The 22,865-nt window shown below is 41.5% G+C and overlaps 1 protein-coding gene across 2 annotated transcripts; it reads right to left on the bottom strand.

Moving 5' to 3' along the window:
* Window positions 1-1,687: 1,687 nt before the first annotated feature.
* On the bottom strand, window positions 1,688-22,540 carry pnp4b (purine nucleoside phosphorylase 4b). 2 transcript variants are annotated; one of them, XM_014201177.3, is made up of 7 exons: window positions 22,277-22,540; window positions 18,549-18,721; window positions 12,630-12,733; window positions 6,240-6,415; window positions 4,883-5,073; window positions 3,167-3,246; window positions 1,688-3,011 (listed from the first exon to the last, which is right to left on the bottom strand). In XM_014201177.3, the coding sequence occupies exons 1-7, from the start codon at window positions 22,300-22,302 to the stop codon at window positions 2,865-2,867; spliced, it is 897 nt and encodes a 298-aa protein (XP_014056652.1). In that variant the 5' UTR covers window positions 22,303-22,540; the 3' UTR covers window positions 1,688-2,864. The 2 variants fall into 2 exon arrangements, with proteins under 2 accessions (XP_014056652.1, XP_045574439.1); XM_045718483.2 differs by having other exon boundaries at window positions 18,549-18,736; window positions 22,277-22,415.
* Window positions 22,541-22,865: the final 325 nt, after the last annotated feature.

The following is a 22,865-nucleotide window of genomic DNA, read 5'->3' as shown; positions in this document are numbered from 1 at the left end:
TCATTACAATATTACTACTGATAAAAGGTAATTGGCTTCCATAATGATTTTCAATATGATCTGAATACCAATGTTAATATTAGACATTTATTTATTTATCAAGAGGAAAGTGTTCTTCTCATTTGTGGCGTGACCTTATCATAATAAAACAAAACATTCCTTACAGCCAGAAGAGGATGGGCCTTCCCTCTGAGCCTGGTTCATACCTAGGTTGCTTCATTCTATTGAGTTTTTTCTAAACAATGTGCTACTGCTTTTCTAGGCCATTAATGATTTACAAAATACATTTGATTGATTGACATTCTAAAGGACAGCACGCGGCAGCATGTCCTGTTGAATATTTTGAATAGATACTGCTTACATTTTTGTACATTACCAAACTCAATAAGCATCAATACAAGTTATCAAGGCAGGGCAATCAACACAGAGAAAGGAGAAAAACACTCAAACATCGCCTCTCTCTGTGATAAACTGCCACATTAGCCTGTTAATAAATTCACTTCCCCTTGGATTTTAAGGTAATAGTTCTGGTGTAATTACAATAATTAGCTAATTATTAATGTTGGCGATTTTAATAATACTAGAGAACATTTGTATTCCTTGGTAATGACTAGAAGGCAAGGAGGAACGTGACACTATTTATTCTCATGAGAGGATGAAAATCGAAATGGAAGATTTAGATTGAAAGCCTTCTACCCCCAGCCTTGTTTCGGCCTGCCAGGTTAGCATGAATGATTTCTGTAGGGAGTTTATAACAGAGTCTAAATGAACAGGGTGTGAAAAGTTACTGATCTATCTTAATGATATCTTAATGTCTTAAGGATGACAGGAGATTCATATTATGATTAGTTTACTAATAGTGTATTAGCTACTTTATAATACACTCAGCGAAACAGGTCCCAGGACTAAACAAAGATAGGCAACCATACTGTTCCAATATTGTACAGTATTGCTCTGCATACAACTTGAAATACTCAGAAATAAGGTGGCGATATGTATTTTAGTTTCCTCTCACAACAATGATTAGATCAATCAGATGTGTTAGTTCAGCCGTATTGTTCAGGCTCCGTGTACACAAGGCCATGTAATCTTATTTATTGTGATCAAAAAGGCTAAACTGATCCTAGATCACAATCCTACTCTGAGACTTTGTGGATACGGGCCCTGGACTGACTGTAACAACAGAGGCCCTCCACGACCAGAATCAGCCACCCTGGTCTTGTCTATTGTATACCACGAGAGATGATTGTCTCTTCAAGCTGAACATTGTCTCAGGGGAGGGCTACTTTTCTTCTACTGTCTCCTTTACCACTAACCAATGCACAAGGTCAGAATTCCTGAATATCCATCCAATGTGGTTATATTCACATGTTTACTTTGAGTCTGACCCTGAGTAGATTGGTTTAACCTTGGTTTACCCCATTTTTACACACATGTGCACTGCCTTTTAGTTATTTAGCAGACGCTCTAATTCAGAACAATTTATAGGAGCAATTAGGATTAATTGCCTTGCTCAAGGGCACGACAATAGATTTTTCACCTTGTCAGCTCGGGTATTCAAACCAGAGGCCTTTCAGTTACTGGCCCAACACTCTTAACCCCTAGTCTACCTGCCGCCACAATATTCACACACATGCATGCACTGACGAACACACACAGACACAAATAAACACACTTAAAGTCTGTCTATGATCTATATCTACTGTATGTTTATTTATATATGTATCTAAATATTTACAATGGGAAAACCTTGTTATGAACACATCAGTGTTCTCCAAGCTTATCGTTACAGTGGAGAAGGTACCACTGCACCATATTGGCTGAGGAGCCCTGTGAAAGATGGCAGTGTTTTCTTTATAGATGAATGCACTTCGATTTACTGTAAGGCAAGGCATTGAACAGAGTATTTGCTTTGGCAAGATACCACGTTTTTCTATAAATTGTTTCTGTTGCTGTGTAAATTCTTACAAGAAACATATTATTTCTACATGAGCTCTCATTGTTATTACAGTCAAACTAATTCGTAACACTGTAATTGTTTAGCATGGAAATAGTTTTTTCATCAACTCTATGAAACAGACTCGTGTTGTGTGGTAAAAACAATGAAGCACAGAAATAATAGTTTGATTCTCGTTCTAAACAGTGAGGGGATAACAAAAAAGAACACTGTATAATTATATTAATACAGGACATGTTTTTTCTGTCACTAGCTCTGAATAGCAAGAGGAATTTGAAGAGAAAAGCACCATCATCTGTACATTAGTTCAGTTGCATATTTTTTTCCCCACTATTTGTTATTAAATGCTATTTTCTGGTTGGAGGTTTTTCACATTTATTTTTGGGAGAAAAACATTTTGTGGAATGAATGTATAATCTCTCTCTCTCTGAATTTCCTCAGGTAAGGGGGATACCTAGGTTGGGTTAAATGCAGAAGACACATTTCAGTTGAAGGTGTTCAGTTGTACAACTGGTAGTGGCAGCCCTTCAGCTGATGTTAAATAGGATCATTACATATTCTCATATTAGTGCTCTATCATCAAATAATTACATATTCATTACATTTCATATCATTACATATTCTCATATCAGTGCTCTATCATCAAATAAGCATTTACATTTTTTAACAGACTGGTTCTTGTGTAAAAAAACAACAACTTTAGAACATTTTATTAAACTAGAAAATGTACTAAATTCTTTCATCATGGATGGTTGATTATTGTAAAGATTCACAGTGAATGATATGCAAGTGTGCACATGTGTGTGTACATGTCTGTGTTTCTGTGTGTGTCTGTGGGCGGAGAGAGAGAGTGTGCTTCAACATTAGAGTATGTCTCTCTGTCTCTTTCTCCATCCCCCTTTCTCCTTCAGTTGACATTGATGCCCTCGTCCAGCTGGTGGGAGCGGGCGATAAGTGTGTTGAGCATCATCTGCAGATGCTCCGCCCTCATCTTGCTGATCTCCAGGACCTCCTCATGGTTCACCTTCTCCTCGCGGCTGTAGTCCAGGGAGACCTTCACAATGATAATAAGAATACATTAAGATGCTCCGGTACCTATACTCAATAACTACTCAACAGATGATAGAATAGACAATGCTGAGCTTTTCACAGTGTGTGCAGATAAGGTACATCAAATGATATACAGCAATAAGAGAAGTCAATCAATACCTTGTTTGTGATGAGTGAGAGACCAAAGACCCTCAGGCCACAGTGTTTGGCCACTGTTACCTCTGGGACCGTACTCATGCCTATGGGGAAGAGGAAAGGGGGTGGGGAGTGCAGATGGGGACAGGAGCGGAGGTTGACAGGTTCATGGGGATGGAGAGCGAGAGAGGGGTGGGAGGGGAGGGGCAGAGAGAAAATGGCAAAATATCCAACAGGGGTTGTGGGTGGCACTGGGTCATGGTTGTGTGTTTGTGTGTGTAGAGAGGTGGTTATACTATTCAGCATCATTAATAACCCCCTCCGTGTACTGCCCCCTGAGCTTTGGTCTCATTCCGTGAGCTTTGGTCTCGTTCCCTGAGCTTTGGTCCCGTTCCCTGAGCTTTGGTCCCGTTCCCTGAGCTTTGGTCCCGTTCCCTGAGCTTTGGTCCCGTTCCCTGAGCTTTGGTCCCGTTCCCTGAGCTTTGGTCCCGTTCCCTGAGCTTTGGTCCCGTTCCCTGAGCTTTGGTCCCGTTCCCTGAGCTTTGGTCCCGTTCCCTGAGCTTTGGTCCCGTTCCCTGAGCTTTGGTCCCGTTCCCTGTGCTTTGGTCCCGTTCCCTGAGCTTTGGTCCCGTTCCCTGAGCTTTGGTCCCATTCCCTGAGATTTGGCCCCATTCCCTGAGATTTGGCCCCATTCCCTGAGATTTGGTCCCATTCCCTGAGATTTGGCCCCATTCCCTGAGATTTGGTCCCATTCCCATGTTAGTATTTAATGGGAACACAGGCCAGATCTCACATATCATTAAAACCATGCTATAAACATGGATACAACTTACACAGGCACATACTGTACGAATGCAACGACAAAACATGTTTTACAGGCATAACCAAAAAGCATATGAATTAAAAACACTTATTAAGCCAAAGGTCTCACTCACTCAAACACAGCCTCCACTAAGCTGAAACTCAAGCATGGTAAAGAAAAAACACCACATAAAAAATGATGGATTGGCAGACCTGAATTGGACTCTCACATTAAAGAATACTACACTCACAGGAGTAATAACTCAATAGGTCACCAAAACAAGGAACCAAAATGGCTTTGCTTTGTCATCGCTTGGCAACAACAACAACAAGCTCTTAAGGTAACAAGTCGGCAAAATACATGTTCTTAGGGGGAGTGGATAATGAAAGATGTCATTCGTTTGTTCTGCCCACTGTACATTGTTACAGATATTTGTTTGTGTTGTATTTTGATCCTGGATCAAATCATCAGACCAATTAGCGCCACAGCATGTAGCAGCCTGTTGGTCTATCTGTTGACCTAATCGCTAAGCTAATTAGCATGAGTCGGCTCTGTTAGCAGAGCTAGCACCATCATTTATTAACGAGCCCAGCGTGGGTGTTTTTACGAGGGAAGTCCAATTAGAGCAGTGTTAATGAACTAAAAAGGGGAAAAGGAGAGTGAGCAAGCCTCGTCTGTGTTTATATCGTTGTTAAACCATGTTGTGGCTGGTGGTCACTTGGCTCTCTGACAAAACATCCCCTTCCTGAGTAGATGCTTGATCTTGATACAGCATTTTGAAACACAAGTTGTATTAAATATCTAGCTATTGCTCCTTTAAACTTAAATTGAACCATTTCCTAACATTAACTGTAATTTGTTGCTCAAGTCATAGCCAGTTCTGGTGATGAAAACCCGTTCGTGGTTGTAGCCGGTAGGCCTGTGTTGTCTCCACTCACCCACAGAGTCGCACCCCAAGACCTGCAACATGCGTGCTTCAGCGATGGTCTCGAAGTTGGGCCCGCTCACCATGCAGTACACCCCTTCCCGCACAAAGTTGGTATAGTCCAGCTCATGACTGATATCCAGAGCTAGCTTCCTCAGGTCCTTACTGTAGGCATCTGACATGCAGGGGAACCGGATCCCAAACCTGGAGCAGAGCACAGTCAATCAATACTGCCTTATCGATGGGACATATGGAGCAAATACTATTGCAATGCATCTCTCCTAATCTACCAAGAATCTGCTACTATTAATAATATGAATAATACTGTAATATAATACAGTATAATGATAGTATACAGAGAATACAGGCAACTGCCAACAAAGGCAACACCAACATAAAGTGTCTTAATAGGGCATTGGGCCACCACGAGCCAGAACAACTTCAAGGCACCTTGAAATAGATTTTACAAATGTCTGGAACTCTATTGGAGGGTTGCGACACCATTCTTCCACGAGAAATTCCATCATTTGGTGTTTTGTTGATGGTGGTGGAAAACACTGTCTCGTTGAGATCTGGTGACTGAGACCGCCATTACATCGCTTTCATGATCATCAAACCATTCAGTGACCGACCAATCGTGCCCGGCGGATGGGGGCATTGTCATCCTGTTGGAACAGAGCCAAGGTAGCCAAAATAATAGCCTTCCCAGCATTTTTATACATGACCCTAAGCATGATGGGATGTTAATTGCTTAATTAACTCAGGAACCACACCTGGGTGGAAGCACCTGCTTTCAATATACTTTGTATTCCTCATTTACTCAAGTGTTTCCATTATTTTGGTAGTTACCTGTAGCTCTCTGAGCACAATGCTTGGAAATCCCTTTACTAGTCAACATACAGTATATTTGTCATTAATCTACAACCTCCTAGCTGTAAAGGGAAAATATGTATTACAGGTTCCATGTAACCTAGTGAGCTAGATAGATTACTTGAAGAGTATGTATTTCTTCCCCTCTCCCTCGCCGTGTTTCCTCTCTCTGGGATTATTTCAGTTCTCTCACTGACTGCAACTCTCTCTCTTTCCATCTCTCCTCCCACCTTTGTGCTTCAGACTATACTACATTTTTCACTCTCTCTCCTTGACTCTCCCTCCATCACTTCCACTCTCCTCCGCCCATTCCCCCCACCCCTCTCCCTGTCCCTCTTCCCTGCCTCTCTCCATCTCTCTGCCTGTATCGTTCATCATTGTAGCTGCACAGTGGGTGATGTGCCTTCCCACACCCCTCTCCCTCTCTCCCTACCTCCCCTCGCTACCCCTGTCTCCCCTTTCTTCCCTCAATCTTTCTGTCTCCCTGTCTCTGGTTGTACCGTTCGTCATTGGGGCCGCACAGAGGGTGCTGGCCGGCGAAGCCTGGCAGGTTAATGTGGTCCTTAATGAGCATGATGTCGCCCACTTTGAAGTCCGGACACAGGCCCCCTGAGGCGTTAGTCACAATGAGGGTCTCCACGCCCAACAGCTTGAAGATCCGCACCGGGAATGTGACCTGGGGGAGAAGAGGGGGGGATGGAGAGGGAGAGGAGAGAAATATAGGTGGGGAGAGAGTCAGAGAGAGAGAACAAGAGAATTATATGAGTATAGAGGAGGGGAGGAGAAAGGAGTGGACGAGTGAACAGGAAAAGGGAGTTAGAGAAAGGGAGGGAGTGATAAATATAGAAGAGAGGAAAGGACGAGAGAGGTGAAGAGAATGCTACCAACACTTTACTGTACCATTAAGGGGAAGAGGAGAAATGAGACATAAAATGTTTGTATTATTCTCTGACAACTCTTGGACCATCCTTGGTCATCTCCAGCACCAGTAATACACAAGATGTGCATACAATCTGCCAGAAGCATGCAGCCATGACTTGTAACTCTGTCACACACACACTTCTCTTGATATAGAAATGCCCAATAGGGTCAGATGTAGGATCTTGTTGCAAGAGAACTTTCCTGAAATGCAAGAAATGGTAAACTTGTAGTGTATTTGAGTGCGGCAATAAACATATGTTCATTTAAGTTTATTCACCAGAGTGCTGTCCAATTTTTGCTCTTTGCATGAATTATAATCCACATATGAATTCACATGTTGCTGCAGCATTATTTTCCTGCTGTAGAAAACTGGCTCAAATTAAGATCCTACATTTGTAAGTCAGACCACTGACAGACACAGACACATACACACGGCACCACTAGTGCAACATCCATAAACATGGTTTGCGTGTGCATGTGTGTGCGTGTGTGTGGAGTGTACAGTGACTCATGAAAATGCACATTTCTGTCAGTTTGCAAGCTAGGAGTGGCAATTGGTGAATATACACTGCTCAAAAAAATAAAGGGAACACTTAAACAACACAATGTAACTCCAAGTCAATCACACTTCTATGAAATCAAACTGTCCACTTAGGAAGCAACACTGATTGACAATACATTTCACATGCTGTTGTGCAAATGGAATAGACAACAGGTGGAAATTATAGGCAATTAGCAAGACACCCCCAATAAAGGAGTGGTTCGGCAGGTGGTGACCACAGACCACTTCTCAGTTCTTATGCTTCCTGGCTGATGTTTTGGTCACTTTTGAATGCTGGCGGTGCTTTCACTCTAGTGGTAGCATGAGACGGAGTCTACAACCCACACAAGTGGCTCAGGTAGTGCAGCTCATCCAGGATGGCACATCAATGCGAGCTGTGGCAAGAAGGTTTGCTGTGTCTGTCAGCGTAGTGTCCAGAGCATGGAGGCGCTACCAGGAGACAGGCCAGTACATCAGGAGACGTGGAGGAGGCCGTAGGAGGGCAACAACCCAGCAGCAGGACCGCTACCTCCGCCTTTGTGCAAGAAGGAGCAGGAGGAGCACTGTCAGAGCCCTGCAAACTGACCTCCAGCAGGCCACAAATGTGCATGTGTCTGCTCAAACGGTCAGAAACAGACTCCATGAGGGTTGTATGAGGGCCCGACGTCCACAGGTGGGGGTTGTGCTTACAGCCCAACACCGTGCAGGACGTTTGGCATTTGCCAGAGAACACCAAGATTGGCAAATTCGCCACTGGCGCCCTGTGCTCTTCACAGATGAAAGCAGGTTCACACTGAGCACATGTGACAGACGTGACAGAGTCTGGAGACGCCGTGGAGAACGTTCTGCTGCCGGCAACATCCTCCAGCATGACCGGTTTTGCGGTGGGTCAGTCATGGTGTGGGGTGGCATTTCTTTGCGGGGCCGCACAGCCCTCCATGTGCTCGCCAGAGGTAGCCTGACTGCCATTAGGTACCGAGATGAGATCCTCAGACCCCTTGTGAGACCATATGCTGGTGCGGTTGGCCCTGGGTTCCTCCTAATGCAAGACAATGCTAGACCTCATGTGGCTGGAGTGTGTCAGCAGTTCCTGCAAGAGAAAGGCATTGATGCTATGGACTGGCCCGCCCATTCCCCAGACCTGAATCCAATTGAGCACATTTGGGACATCATGTCTTGCTCCATCCACCAACGCCACGTTGCACCACAGACTGTCCAGGAGTTGGCGGATGCTTTAGTCCAGGTCTGGGAGGAGATCCCTCAGGAGACCATCCGCCACCTCATCAGGAGCATGCCCAGGCGTTGTAGGGAGGTCATACAGGCACGTGGAGGCCACATACACTACTGAGCCTCATTTTGACTTGTTTTAAGGACATTACATCAAAGTTGGATCAGCCTGTAGTGTGGTTTTCCACTTTAATTTTGAGTGTGACTCCAAATCCAGACCTCCATGGGTTGATAAATTGGATTTCCATTGATTATTTTTGTGTGATTTTGTTGTCAGCACATTCAACTATGTAAAGAAAAAAGTATTTAATAAGATTATTTCATTCATTCAGATCTAGGATGTGTTATTTTAGTGTTCCCTTTATTTTTTGGAGCAGTATATTTCAATGCCAGATCACCTTTCAAGCCTCCCTCCCTCCCTTCCTCCATGTCTTTCCTTACCTCACCTGCATGTATATTTGTGTGTGGCATAGGATATGTGATTTTTTTGATGTGTATACATGTTTATCTTAATTAAACATGCATGCCAATAACACTCATCATGCTCCAATAACAGCCACTATACAATACAGAACTAGCGCCAAGGCTAACTCCAGCTGCATGCTAGCAGTTTGTATTAAAGGCACCACTCACAGAGGGAGAGGAGATCAGGGAGGGCTAACGAAGCAAGCCAGCTAATTAACCTTGCCATGCATCTCCTACCGACACACTGAGATGAGAGAGATAACAGCTCACACCCTGATTGCAAATCAGGGGGGAGGGAGGGAGAGAGCACTTGTGTGAGTGTCATTCAACAAAGCAAAACCATATTCCTTTTCTGCTATGTACCAAGCACTTGATGTCAAAACCCATGGAACAAAGTGTATCATAAAATAAAGTGTATGGAAATTAGTAACAAACTAGTAGCATCACCATGCCTTCTAGATATTGACTGAGTGCTAGCTTCAACTTCTCTGTATTTCTTTTGTCTTTACATAACTCTTGTGAGAGTGGTGCGATGTTGGTGTCGGAAGTGTCAGATACAATGACTCATGGATGTGTCCCTGGGCTGATGGAGTGTATGGACACCCTGGTGTCCCTGTCACACATACTGGACTGCTGTCCGATAATGTTGGGAAAGAAAGTGAGCAGAACAGGGAAGACATGGAGAGGTGTGTGGAGACGAGAGTAGAGAGTGTGAGATTGTGTGGTGGTGGTGGTGGGGGAAACAGAAATTAAGAAAGAGAGAGAGAAAAGAAGGGAGAGAATGAGAGAAAGGGACAGGGAGAAAGACGGACAGTGGGCAGATGGCAGGCTGAAACCACAGCTGTATCGGTTGCATGTGCTGGGGTAAATTTAGCAGAAATCGATTTGTCGCTTTGTCTGGTGTACTGAGCCATAGGAAAGCGATCCAACATCCACTGTAATCACACCTGTTCTTCTCTAACACCTTACACGTTTTGCTGCATGTTCAGTCAGCCCTCAAGATAGGTTTCCTATCTATCATGAGTAGGGTTGCAAAGATACCGGTAATTTACTGAAATGTTCTGTAATTTGTTAATTAACAGAAAATCTATGGCAATCTACTGGAACTTTGGTAATTTATATTTGAATAACAAAACAAATTCATATAAATTATTAATTTATTATATCTGTGTCCATATTGTCCATGAGTTTCTAGTAGATAGACCATTTGGTTCAAGAGAAAATAGCTGATTGAGTGAAAAAAGCATCTAATCAACAATGGTATTATTTTCAATTAACTCTGCAACTATTTACTTTTTTCACAACTGCAACCAGCTTGACGGCAAAACATTGACAACAAATACATATTGACATAATAAAATAAATAAAAGTTTGTAAAAACATTTTTTAATTATATTTCATGCTAAAACCCTCTTATAGCAACTTACAGTAATAGATTTTCATAATGGTCCCCCATGGGAATCGAACCCACAACCCATGCTTTACCAACTGAGCCACACGGGACACTAAGTTCATGGTTTATATATAGGATAATGTTTTACAGATTTGTCATTCAATTGTTTTTAAATTGTAAAACCATATTATGTGACAAGGCCAAACAGAGGGCCAGAGTTTGTTACAGACACCTGTGATAATCTGAAGTACCCAAACGTGCCACTAGATGTCTTGTGACAGATTACATAAAATCCTTAAAAGAGACTAAAATTATGATAGTTTAATGGTAAACTTCTAAAGTTTCCAGTAATATACCGTCCCTTTGCAACCCTAACTGTGACAGTGCTCACCTATGGGCTGCATCTCAGCAGTGTAAAGTTACTTCCTCTCCTTTGGGTCCTATCCTACATCTACTCTGATCTGAAGAGAATTGACAAGTGAAAACAATATTGTGGAGGTCAGAATTGAGAAACAGCCCATAGGTGATAAGACATTGATCTAGAGGGCATCATTTAGTCTGTTGTTCTCTCTGTCTCCCTATAAACTGTCACCAAAGCCTCTTGCGGTGTAAGATACTTCTGTCCAATGGCGAGGCTGCAACCTAAGCCCTCCTCTGTGGTCACAGTCAATGAGAACATGATGACATGTCTACTGTCTAGCACCTGGGAGGTAGAAATGGCGCTTCAATATCTCATCATAATTACACATCTTTAGACTGTCTCCGGCTGTTCTCATAGACTGTTATACAATATGTCTATACTTTCGCCGTTCAATGCAATCTAGGTCAATAGGAACAAATTATTGTCTGGACTCGTCAGAATCAAAGGATGAGAATGAGTAATGTGCTATTTACTAGTGCTATTGATTGACAGGTATAATGTGGTGACCCTAAGTGAAAGCCAAAAAGCCTGTGCTTCACTTATGTGCCGGTGTCCGGCAGCCATGATGGTTGACTCATGTTATGTTGTCAACGTCGTAATTGCTCTGAGAATTTCCCTCGCCACTCCGGACAACAGAAGATTCCTTAGCCATTTACCAAGGGTCTAGGGGGTATAGAGTGTCTTGGAGGTCTAGAGGGTCTAGAGAGGGTTGCATTTATGCTGTCTTAACCAGTGTGTGTTTAACCAGCTTAGTGGAAGGAAAGGACTCATTTAACTCTGGAGTGACATCATAAATATGCAGTGCTACAGCTGATTGACTGGTTGATTGGGGCTGTAAATCGCGACCAAGCAAAAACCTACATATAGAAAGTTGCTGCTTTGAAATACTTTTATATACAAATAAGACAAGCGTCACAACACGTACATACCTCTCATCCACTCAACATTTGGCCCAACAACCTTACAAGCTGTTTGAGAAAATGGCTTCATTCTTAAATGACACTTCTTTGTACTAGTTTCTGAAAAATACTACACTTCATTGACATTTTGTTCAATTCACACCGAATGACCCAACAATGACCTCATTACTGCCAGGGATATTTTTAAGAAACAGGGCCCAGATCAGTGGCGACCCTGTCCTAAACTTTGTTTGTTAAAATATACAGCCTTGTGCAGAGTCAGCAGTTCCCAGGCTGGTTTCAGCAATCGTCTTCCTGCCTCCCACTTTCCTGATTGTGACAGATAAAGTTAATGGGCCAAGGCCAGAGATGCCAGCCCCTCTCTGTTATACAAATAGGAGGAGTTTTCCTTCAGTTAACATGACCTTGTTGAGCCACAGTGGAGAGTTTTTAGCATAGCGTTCCAAAGGAAAGGACCCATTTTGTTTCACTCTTTTCCTTCTTTATGATGGCTAATATAAGCAAAGCGCACACACTGGTGATGAATATTTCAAAACATCCGGTGTCGCCGTAGCGGGAATGTGTAAGGGTTATAGATGAGCAGGGACTGGGTTGAATCCATGGAGGCTAGGGATATTGATGGTTAAAATAATCTGATGTTATGTTTCCCTGATCTCAAAGGAAAGGGTGGAGCAGCAAGGTAAAAGAGTAGAAAGACTAGTAGTGTAAAGCAAATGTCTTAATGTTGGATGTTTAAATATGGCCTATACCAAAATAATATAGATATAGTCTTCGTCATGGTACTGGGAGTCTCTAAATGTATGGGGTCCTTCGTAGCTCAGTTTGAAGCTCAGTTGGAAGAGCATGAATATTGTAATGTCAGGGTAGTGGGTTTGATTCCTGGGACCACCCATATATGTAAAATGTATGCCCGCATGACTGTAAGTCACTTTGAATCAAAGCATCTACTAAATGGCATATATTATTACCTGTTCATCGGTCAGAATCTGTATTTGGTCTTACCTTACAGAGTGAATAGCCCTCGTACAGATGGAATCTGCCTTGCATGAAGACGCAGGATTTGCCTTTTAGAATACCAAACACCAGACACCCCTCATGACCCGGGACTGCGAAGGACACAGAACACAAGAATATTCTGTCATGGGAGGTTAGTGATACAGCATGTTTCAAGTAGGGTTAGAAAATAAAAACGGTGAATTTCATTCATTCATTCATGTTTAATTTCACAGAAGATGTCCGATTTGTGTTGTTCATACTCCAAGCATGAGAGAGTCCAATAGAAGTCAAATACTACTGCTGTATTGAAATACTCTCTGCATGTACATACAGTTGAAGTCGGACGTTTACATACACCTTAGCCAAATACATTTAAACTCAGTTTTTCACAATTCCTGACATTTAATCTTAGTAAAAATTCCCTTGTCTTAGGTCAGTTAGGATCACCACTTTATTTTAAGAATGTGAAATGTCAGAATAATAGTAAAGAGAATGATTTATTTCAGCTTTTATTCTTTCATCACATTCCCAGTGAGTCAGAAGTTTACATACACTCAATTAGTATTTGGTAGCATTGCCTTTAAATTGGGTCAAAATTTTTGGGTAGCCTTCCACAAGCTTCCCACAATAAGTTGGGTGAATTCTGGCCCATTCCTCCTGACAGAGCTGGTGTAACTGAGTCAGGTTTGTAGTCCTCCTTGCTCGAAGATACACTTTTTCAGTTCTGCCCACAAATGTTCTATAGGATTGAGGTCAGGGCTTTGTGATGGCCACTCCAATACCTTGACTTTGTTGTCCTTAAGCCATTTTGCCACAACTTTGGAAGTATGCTTGTGGTCATTGTCCATTTGGAAGACCCATTTGTGACCAAGCTTTAACTTTCTGACTGATGTCTTGAGATGTTGCTTAAATATATCCACATAATTGTCTTTCCTCATGATGGCATCTATTTTGTGAAGTTCACCAGTCCCTCCTACAGCAAAGCACCCCCTCAACATGATGCTGCCACCCCCATGCTTCACGGTTGGGATGGTGTTCTTCAGCTTGCAAGCCTCCCCCTTTTTCCTCCAAACATAACGATGGTCATTATGGCCAAACAGTTCTATTTTTGTTTCATCAGACCAGAGGACATTTCTCCAAAAAGTACGATCTTTGTCCCCATGTGCAGTTGCAAACCGTAATCTGTCTTTTTTATGGCGGTTTTGGAGCAGCGACTTCTTCCTTGCTGAGCGGCCTTTCAGGTTATGTTGATATAGGACTCGTTTTACTGTGGATATAGATACTTTTGTACCCGTTTCCTCCAGCAACTTCACAAGGTCCTTTGCTGTTGTTCTGGGATTGATTTGCACTTTTCGCACCAAAGTATGTTCATCTCTAGGAGACAGAACGCGTCTCCTTCCTGAGCGGTATGACGGCAGCAAGGTCCCATGGTGTTTATACTTGCGTACTATTGTTTGTACAGATGAACGTGGTACCTTCAGGCGTTTGGAAATTGCTCCCAAGGATGAACCAGACTTGTGGAGGTCTACAAATGTTTTTCTGAGGTCTTGGCTGATTTCTTTTGATTTTCCCATGATGTCAAGCAAAGAGGCACTGAGTTTGAAGGTAGGCCTTGAAATACATCCACAGGTACACCTCCAATTGACTGAAATGATGTCAATTAGCCTATCAGAAGCTTCTAAAGCCATGACATCATTTTATTGAATTCACCAAGCTGTTTAAAGGCACAGTCAACTTAATGTTCTGACCTACTGGAATTGTGATACAGTGAATTATAAGTGAAATAACCTGTCTGTAAACAATTGCTGGAAAACTTACTTGTGTCATGCACAAAGTAGATGTCCTAACCGACTTGCCAAAACTATAATTTGTTAACAAGAAATTTATGGAGTGGTTGAAAAATGAGTTTTAATGACTCCAACCTAAGTGTATGTAAACTTCCGACTTCAACTGTACATACAATGGGACCTACAGTTGAAGTCGGACGTTTACATACACTTTGGTTGTAGTCATTAAAACTCGTTTTTCAACCACGCCACAAATTTCTTGTTAACAAATTATAGTTTTGGCAAGTCCACATAATTCACCCAATTTATTGTGGAAAGCTTGTTGAAGGCTACCCGAAACGTTTGACCCAAGTTAAAAAATTTAAAGGCAATGCTACCAAATACTAATTGAGTGTATGTAATCTTCTGCTCTAATTACGTTGGTAATCAGTTTATAAAAGAAATATGGCACCTCGGGGGTTTGTGATATATGGCCAATATACCACGGCTAAGGACTGTCTCCAGGCACTCCGCGATGCGTCGTGCGTAAGAAGAGCCCTTAGCTGTGGTATGTTGGCCATATACCACACTCCCCCATGCCTTATTGCTTAAAAATACCACAGCTTTCAGACAATCAGCATCCATGGCTCAAACCACCCGGTTTATAATCTGACGTAGACTATATAAAGTGCATTCGGAAAGAATTCAGACCCCTTGATGTTACAGCCTTATTCTAAAATTGATTCAATTGTTTTCCCCCCCTAATCACTCAACACACAATACCCCATAATAACAAATCAAAAACATATTTTGACATTTTTGCAAATTTATTACAAATATAACTTAAATATCACATAAGTAGTCAGACCCTTCACTCAGTACTTTGTTGAAGCACCCTTGGCAGCGATTACAGCCTCAAGTCTTCTTGGGTATGACGCTACAAGCTTGGCACATCTATATTTGGGGAGTTTCTCCCATTGTTCTCTGCAGATCCTGTCAAGATTGGATGGGGAGCGTCGCTCCACAGCTATTTTCAGGTCTCGCCAGAGATGTTCTATCGGGTTCAAGTCTGGGCTCTGGCTGGGCCACTCAAGGACATTCAGAGCCTTGTCCTGAAGCCACTCCTGCATTGTCTTGGCTGTGTGCTTAGGGTCATTGTTCTGTTGTAAGGTGAACTTTCACCCCAGTCTGAGGTCCTGAGCGCTCTGGTGCAGGATCTCTCTGTACTTTGCACCGTTCATCTTTCCCTCGATCCTGACTAGTCTCCCAGTCCCTGCCGCTGAAAAACATCCCTGCAGCATGATGCTGCCACCACTGTGCTTCACCGTAGGGATGGTGCCAGGTTTCCTCCAGACATGATACTTGGCATTCAGGCCAAAGAGTTCAATCTTGGTTTCATCAGACCAGAGAATCTTGTTCCTCATGGTCTGAGAGTCCTTTAGGTGCCTTTTGGCAAACTCCAAGTGGGCTGTCATGTGCCTTTTAGTGAGGAGTGGCTTCCGTCTGGCCACTCTACCATAAAGGCCTGATTGGTGGAGTGCTGCAGAGATGGTTGTCCTTCTGGAATGTTGTCCCATTTCCACGGAGGAACTCTGGAGCTCTGTCAGAGTGACCATCGGGTTCTTGGTCACCTCCCTGACCAAGGCCCTTCTCCCCCGATTGCTCAGTTTGGCTAGGCAGCCAGCTCTAGGAAGAGTCTTGATGAAGGCCACTGTGTTCTTGGGGACCTTCAATGCTGCAGACATTTTTTGGTACCCTTCCCCAGATCTGTGCCTCGACACAATCCTGCCTCTGAGCTCTACGGGCAATTCCTTCAACCTCATGGCTTGGTTTTTGCTCTGACATGCACTGTCAACTGTGGGACCTTTCCAAATCATGTCCAATCAATTGAATTTACCACAGGTGGACTCCAATCAAGTTGTAGAAACATCTCAAGGATGATCAATGGAAACAGGATGCACCGGAGCTCAATTTTGAATCTCATAGCAATAGGTCTGAGTACTTATGTAAATAAGGTATCTGTTGTTTTATTTTGAATACATTTGCAAAAATGTCTAAAAACCAGTTTTCGCTTTGTCGTTATGGGATATTGTGTGTAGATTGATGAGGAAAACATTTTATTTAATTAATTTTAGAATAAGGCCTTAACGTAACAAAATGTGGAAAAAGTCAAGGGTTCTTAATACTTTCCGAATGCACTGTAGTACTCAGGAGAGCATGCAGTGTTGGAACAGTATCAGTGCTATTGAAATAAAAGTGTAAGTCATCCGCTGTCAAATGTCAACTGTAGTGGTCTGTTTAGTACCCTTCTGAGACTACAGCAGAGTTGTAGTCATCCGCTGTCAAATGTCAACTGTAGTGGTCTGTTTAGTACCCTTCTGAGACTACAGCAGAGTTGTAGTCATCCACTGTCAAATGTCAACTGTAGTGGTCTGTTTAGTACCCTTCTGAGACTACAGCAAAGTTGTAGTCATCCACTGTCAAATGTCAACTGTAGTGGTCTGTTTAGTACCCTTCTCAGACTACAGCAGAGTTGTGTTCGGTGGTGTGGAGATTATGTTAATTTCACCCTGAGTTTTGTCAGAGGCGATTTGTTGAAAAGTGCTGCATCGTGAGATAGGACCTGAATGATTACAACACTGTTTAGAGAAGTGACTTTCTTCTCCTCCGTCAGAGGTTGATGGATGGCAGAGGGAAGTTTAGGGGGAGGATGGTGTCAGTTATTACTCTGTCCATTGAAGTTACTTCAGAATCCATTCCTTTGCTGCATTAACTTGTTTTAATGAGGGTAACTGGATGTAATTTTATAAAGATTTGGTGTGAGTGACCAAGCAAATAATGTATTTCTAAGGATTCACTATCGTACTGGTTATCTAAGCCTTTATTTGGATACTGCTATGTGTTATGTTGTGTGGATTTGATTAAATCTGGCCCTTTTGTTTTTACAGGTTATTGGATTGGCCAATTTTTTTTGTTTTTGTTTGCTGTTACAGGTTCACACAGCATAGCACCTGTTCACAGGCAAACACCAATATTAGTATTGTCTGAAATCACACTCATTTAGAATGTTTGCCAATCATTATGCTCTCCATTTAATTTACCAAAAAATGAGAAGTCTAGTGCTGCACTGAACATCGATTAGTGTTTTCAATGGGCTCCTCTCTGACAAGCTTAAATTAACTAGAATTTAATTGGAAAGACTGCAACACAAAACAAACCTGAATTGAAGATAATTAAAAAAAAATGTCAGCTCTGTCTAATGAAGGCAACATTATCAAATAATGTTATTTCTAGGCTTCTCATTTGTTTATTTATGATGCTATTGTTGTCCAAAGACACAACAAAAGATGGTTACGAGACAGGAGGCTATGGCTTTTCTGCAAAGACCCACCTTACTCTAATAATAATAGGAAAGTGAACATTTGAGCGCTTATGCAGACATTTTATATTCACCTCCACATGATGAATATTTAAATATGTCCATGAGATCATAATAAGAATTCCATGTGGCAGATATTAGGGCCTATTTTTACTCTAGTTATAATATTTTATTCATGGGGCGTAGTTATTCATTCTTGGTTCATTTTCCCGCCAGCTGGTTATGATTTGTTTTTCCATGTGACATTTTGACAAAGACACACAGAAATCCCAAATGCATTTCAGCAAGTAAATAATAAACTACTTAGCTGCAATGGTGTGTCAATGGAATCATTGAGGGAAAATGTAAATTCCTCTGCTGTGCAGGCATAATTAAGAGCACTACACAGGTTCACCTGATGTTTGGGAGAATCAGTGAACAAGCTAATTGGGATGAGGTGATGTTTACAGAGAGGCGTTGCCTGTTATATTTGTCAAAGTGTGTGTGTGTGTTTGGGGGGGGGGGTAGTATAGATTGACAGTTTATACCTAGCAAACAATTTCTGGTTACTTCTGAATTCCCAGAATGTTAGTAGGTTTTGCCAGGACATTTTAAAAACAGTCATAGGAAGTTTTCATGCTAACATTGGATGTAAACCAAATTAAGACTCCATTGGAACTTCATCTTAACATTGTAGGAACGTTCACTGTTTGCTGGGTAGAGACCACATTATACTGTCATTAGTCTCATATCAATATTATCATGACACATTATACGTTTGTGACAGCAACTTCATCTCACCTGTGCTGACGGGGAAGTTGGGGATATCTGCGTAAGGGAAGATCTCTTTGTTGGTAACACCATCGGCGAGCAGGCCCAGGCCGGAGCCGCACACCACTGCGATCTTAGGCCTATGTCTCGTCCGGCTCAGAAGCCATTCTGTCGTCTGATTGTAGTCTTCAAAAGAGCAACAGCTAGGAGAGATGACACTTAGGTAATTATTTTTAAATATACTGCCTGACTACACACCATGTAGAGCAGGGATCGACAACAGATGGCCCACGGGCCAAAACCGGCCCGCAAATGTGATTTGTGGGGGGATTTAACTTTTTGGTAAAAAAAGAATGTAAAATCACCAGGAATTTAGCTAAAAAAGTGTTTAATTTTGGAAATCTGTTCCCAACCATTCCCACAAATAAAAAAAGAGACGTGATCGTGTCTCCATGGTTGCCTACCCCTGATGTAGAGACACATGCTTAATTCCAAATTAACCCCTTGTCCCTACCACTCAACATTTAATATGGATATGAAAGGATTTGGTATGAACAATATGGTAACAGTTCCACCATACCTTCTGATAGGCTATGTTCTTTTTTTGCCATATTGTCTAACACCTTCTATATCCCTTTTAGAACAAGTCCCTAGGTGGTAGTGGCAAGCTGTCAATTTTGAATTGTGCAGTTAACTGAATTAGGCAATGGAGTTAGGTATAGCTCAACTTTATAATTGGTTAGATAGAAATAAAACACACTTGCAATAGATAAAGAATATACTGACTGTATCCTTCCAGGAACAATATTGTTTATCATTAAAAATGTTGCAAGAAAGATGAGATAACATATCTACTTAGATCTTTGTTTACAGTGCTTTCAGAAAATATTCCACATTTTCTTGTGTTACAGCCTGAATTCAAAATGTACTCAATATATTTCTCACCCATCTGGACACAATACCCCATATTGTCACGTTGGTATAAAGGGATCGGGAGACAGGCGCAGGAATGCGTAATAGGGGTTTTTAATTCCCAAATTATAGCGTGCCGTGTAAAGGCACTGTCATGATCATTGTAAGAACATTCAGACCAAAGCGCAGCGTGAAATCGGTTCCACATTTTATTTGAAGTGAACCGCACAACAACAAAACACAATAAAGAACAAATGAAACGTGACGTTCTGGAGTGCTCACAGGCAACTACACAAAAACAAAACAAGATCCCACAAAACACAGTGGGGAAATGGCTGCCTAAATATGATCCCCAATCAGAGACAACGATAAACGGCTGCCTCTGATTGGGAACCATACACAGGCCAACATAGAAATAAAACAACCTAGATTACCCACCCTAACCAACATAGAGAATAAAAGGCTCTCTATGGTCAGGGCGTGACAGGCAAGGGGACAAAGACCAAACAAACACGTATACAAACACAGGGTAGAAACCCAAACAAAAGAGCGACGAGTACCTCGAATAAATACACAATCGCATAATGATTATCACACGGGACGAGACCCGTAATCATCTGCACAATATACGTGGCACTAAAGCTAAAACAACATAGCACAGGAACCAATGGACATTGGAACAATAATTGACAGGACAATGGTGAACAAAGGACACACTTGCACAATTACTAATCAAATGGGAATAGGGACCAGGTGTGCATAATGACAGTTCCGGGGGGATCCGTGACACATAATGACATAGTGAAAACATGTTTTAAGAAATGTTTGCACATTTATTGAAAATTACAAACAGAAGTATCTAATTTACATAAGTAAATACTTTATAGAAGCACATTTGGCAACAATTACAGCTGTGAGTCTTTCTGGGTAAGTCTCTAAGAGCTTTGAACACCTGGATTGTGCAAGATTATTCTTTTCAAAATTAAAATTGGTTGTTGATCATTGCTAGACAACCATTTTCAGGTCTTCCCATAGATTTTTAAGTAGATTTAAGTCAAATCTGTAACTCGGCCACTCAGGAACATTCACTGTCTTCTTGGTAAGCAACTCCAATGTAGATTTGGCCTTATGTTTTAGGTTATCGTCCTGCTGAAAGGTGAATTCATCTCCCAGTGTCTGGTGGAAAGCAAACTGAACCAGGTTTCCCCTCTAGGATTTTGCCTGTGCTTAGCTCCATTCCGTTTCTTTTTTTATCTTGAAAAACTCCCAGTCGTTAACGATTAAACGCATACCCACAACATGATGCAGCCACCACTATGCTTGAAAATATGGAGAATCGTACTCAGTAATGTGTTGTATTGGATTTGCCTCAAACATAACACTTTGTATTCAGGACAAAAGTTAATTGCTTTGCAATATTTTTTTAAGTATCACTTTAGTGCCTTGTTGCAGACAGGATGCATGTTTTGGAATATTCTTATTATGTACAGGCATCCTTCTTTTCCCTCTGTAAGTTAGGTTAGTATTGTGGAGTAACTACAAGGTTGTTGATCCATCCTCAGCTTTCTCCTATCACAGCCATTAAACTCTGGAACTGTTTTAAAGTCACCATTGGCCTCATGGAGAAATCCCTGAGCGGTTTCCTTCCTCTACAGAAGTATGCTTGTATCTTTGTAGTGACTGGGTGTATTGATACACCATCCAAAGTGTAATTAATAACTTCACCATGCTCAAAGGGATTTTCAATGTCTGCTTTTTTTAGACAAATCTACCAATAGGTGCCCTTCTTTGCGAGGCATTGAAAAACCTTCCTGGTCTTTGTGCTTGAATCTGTGTTTGAAGTTCACTGCTCGACTGAGGGACCTTATAGATATGTAATTGTATGTGTGGAGTACAGAGATGAGGTAGTCATTCAAAAATCTTAAACACTATTATTGCACACACAGTGAGTCCATGCAACTTATTATGTTACTTGTTAAGCAAATGTTTACTCCTAAACTTATTTAGGCTTGCCACAACAAAGGGGTTGAATACTTATTGGCTCAAGACATTTCAGCTTTTCGTTTTTAATGAATTTGTAAAACTGTCTAAAAACACTTTTCCACTTTGACATTATGGGGTATTGTGTGTAGATCAGTGACACAACCTCTCAATATATAAATATAAAATTAGAAGCGCACACCTTATTACAACGCAACGAATCCATATAGTGAACAGTTTCATTTTCCTTCATTATGATCAAACAGGAATGATTCCAACTAATAAATCCGTCGAGGCACAGAAGGAATAACTGAAATAAGTGAGGAGATCTCACTGCTCTTTTGACATGGGGCTCCTGACCTGAGGAAACATATTCAAAGCAATTGTTCCACAGATTGTCAACCCCTGAGTGGTATTTTAACATTACAATTCAAATCTAATTTAGCCTCTTGTATTCACTGAGTGCGCAGCATGTGACCTGACTTGTAAGTTGTTCTGATATCGGCCCCCTCTGAACGTATGAACAAAACAGTGTATTTATTGAAAAGCAAGAATGAATACTATAATACCCTGCTATCCTGCAGTCTATGACTGTCTGTGTCTGTTTATTCCTCTCAGATTCACATTTTGAAATGTTCCTTAGTAAGTCCCTCTAAAAGCCTGTATAACTGCTAGTATGTTTGTTTTAAACAAACATATTAAATGTATGTAACAATTCCATTTTTGTTTCATAATTTATGGGAAACAAATTGAAATGTGTGTATTCACTGTCATCCCTCGATCAGAGTTGTGCTTATGCTAAACCAATCCATTTAACCGGAAATATTGTCTGATGTGTGAAATATAATGAAGAAAATAACATTTACCATTCTGTACTTCCTTTGGTATGCATGATCCACAAACAGGTCTGGCAGGTGCAGTCTGGTGGGGAGTTTAGAGTTAATCAAAGCTGGCGACGATAGATAGAGTTAAGAGATAGCATGAGGGACTGAAATAGTGCCACGCAACCTAGTGTGTGGAACCTTTTCATTGGTTGATTTTGAGGTGGGCGATAGTGTGGGGTATATTCTTTGGGATTCCTGGAGATAACAAACGTACCGAGTCACATGGAGATGTCTCCCACATCCTCGTGGGATGCAAAGGTCCGATGTGACAAGGGTACATGCAAATAATTACAGGGTTTCCCAATGTTCTTTTACCTATTTGAAGTCACGTTCATAGTGAAAGTCAATTTGTTTAACAAATCGGAAATTACCTTACTACAATATTCACTAACAAATATGAAGTAAATATGTCTAACTTATTTTATATCAGTTTAAGCACTATGACTAATGGGTTGTTTATTAGAGCATAAGATTATTAATTGTTGTTATTTGTGAAATGGGGCAAAACCATATTCATTCAGGTGGCCAAAGGTGAGTTGGTGGGGGCATCTCTGGTTAAATGTCTAGTGTC

This window comes from Salmo salar, chromosome 05 (assembly GCF_965601325.2).
Source record: "Salmo salar chromosome 05, fSalSal1, whole genome shotgun sequence".
Classification (NCBI taxonomy): Eukaryota; Metazoa; Chordata; class Actinopteri; order Salmoniformes; family Salmonidae; genus Salmo; species Salmo salar.
The sequence above is the reverse complement of the archived record's forward strand: the minus strand, read 5'-3'. Positions and strand labels throughout refer to the sequence as shown.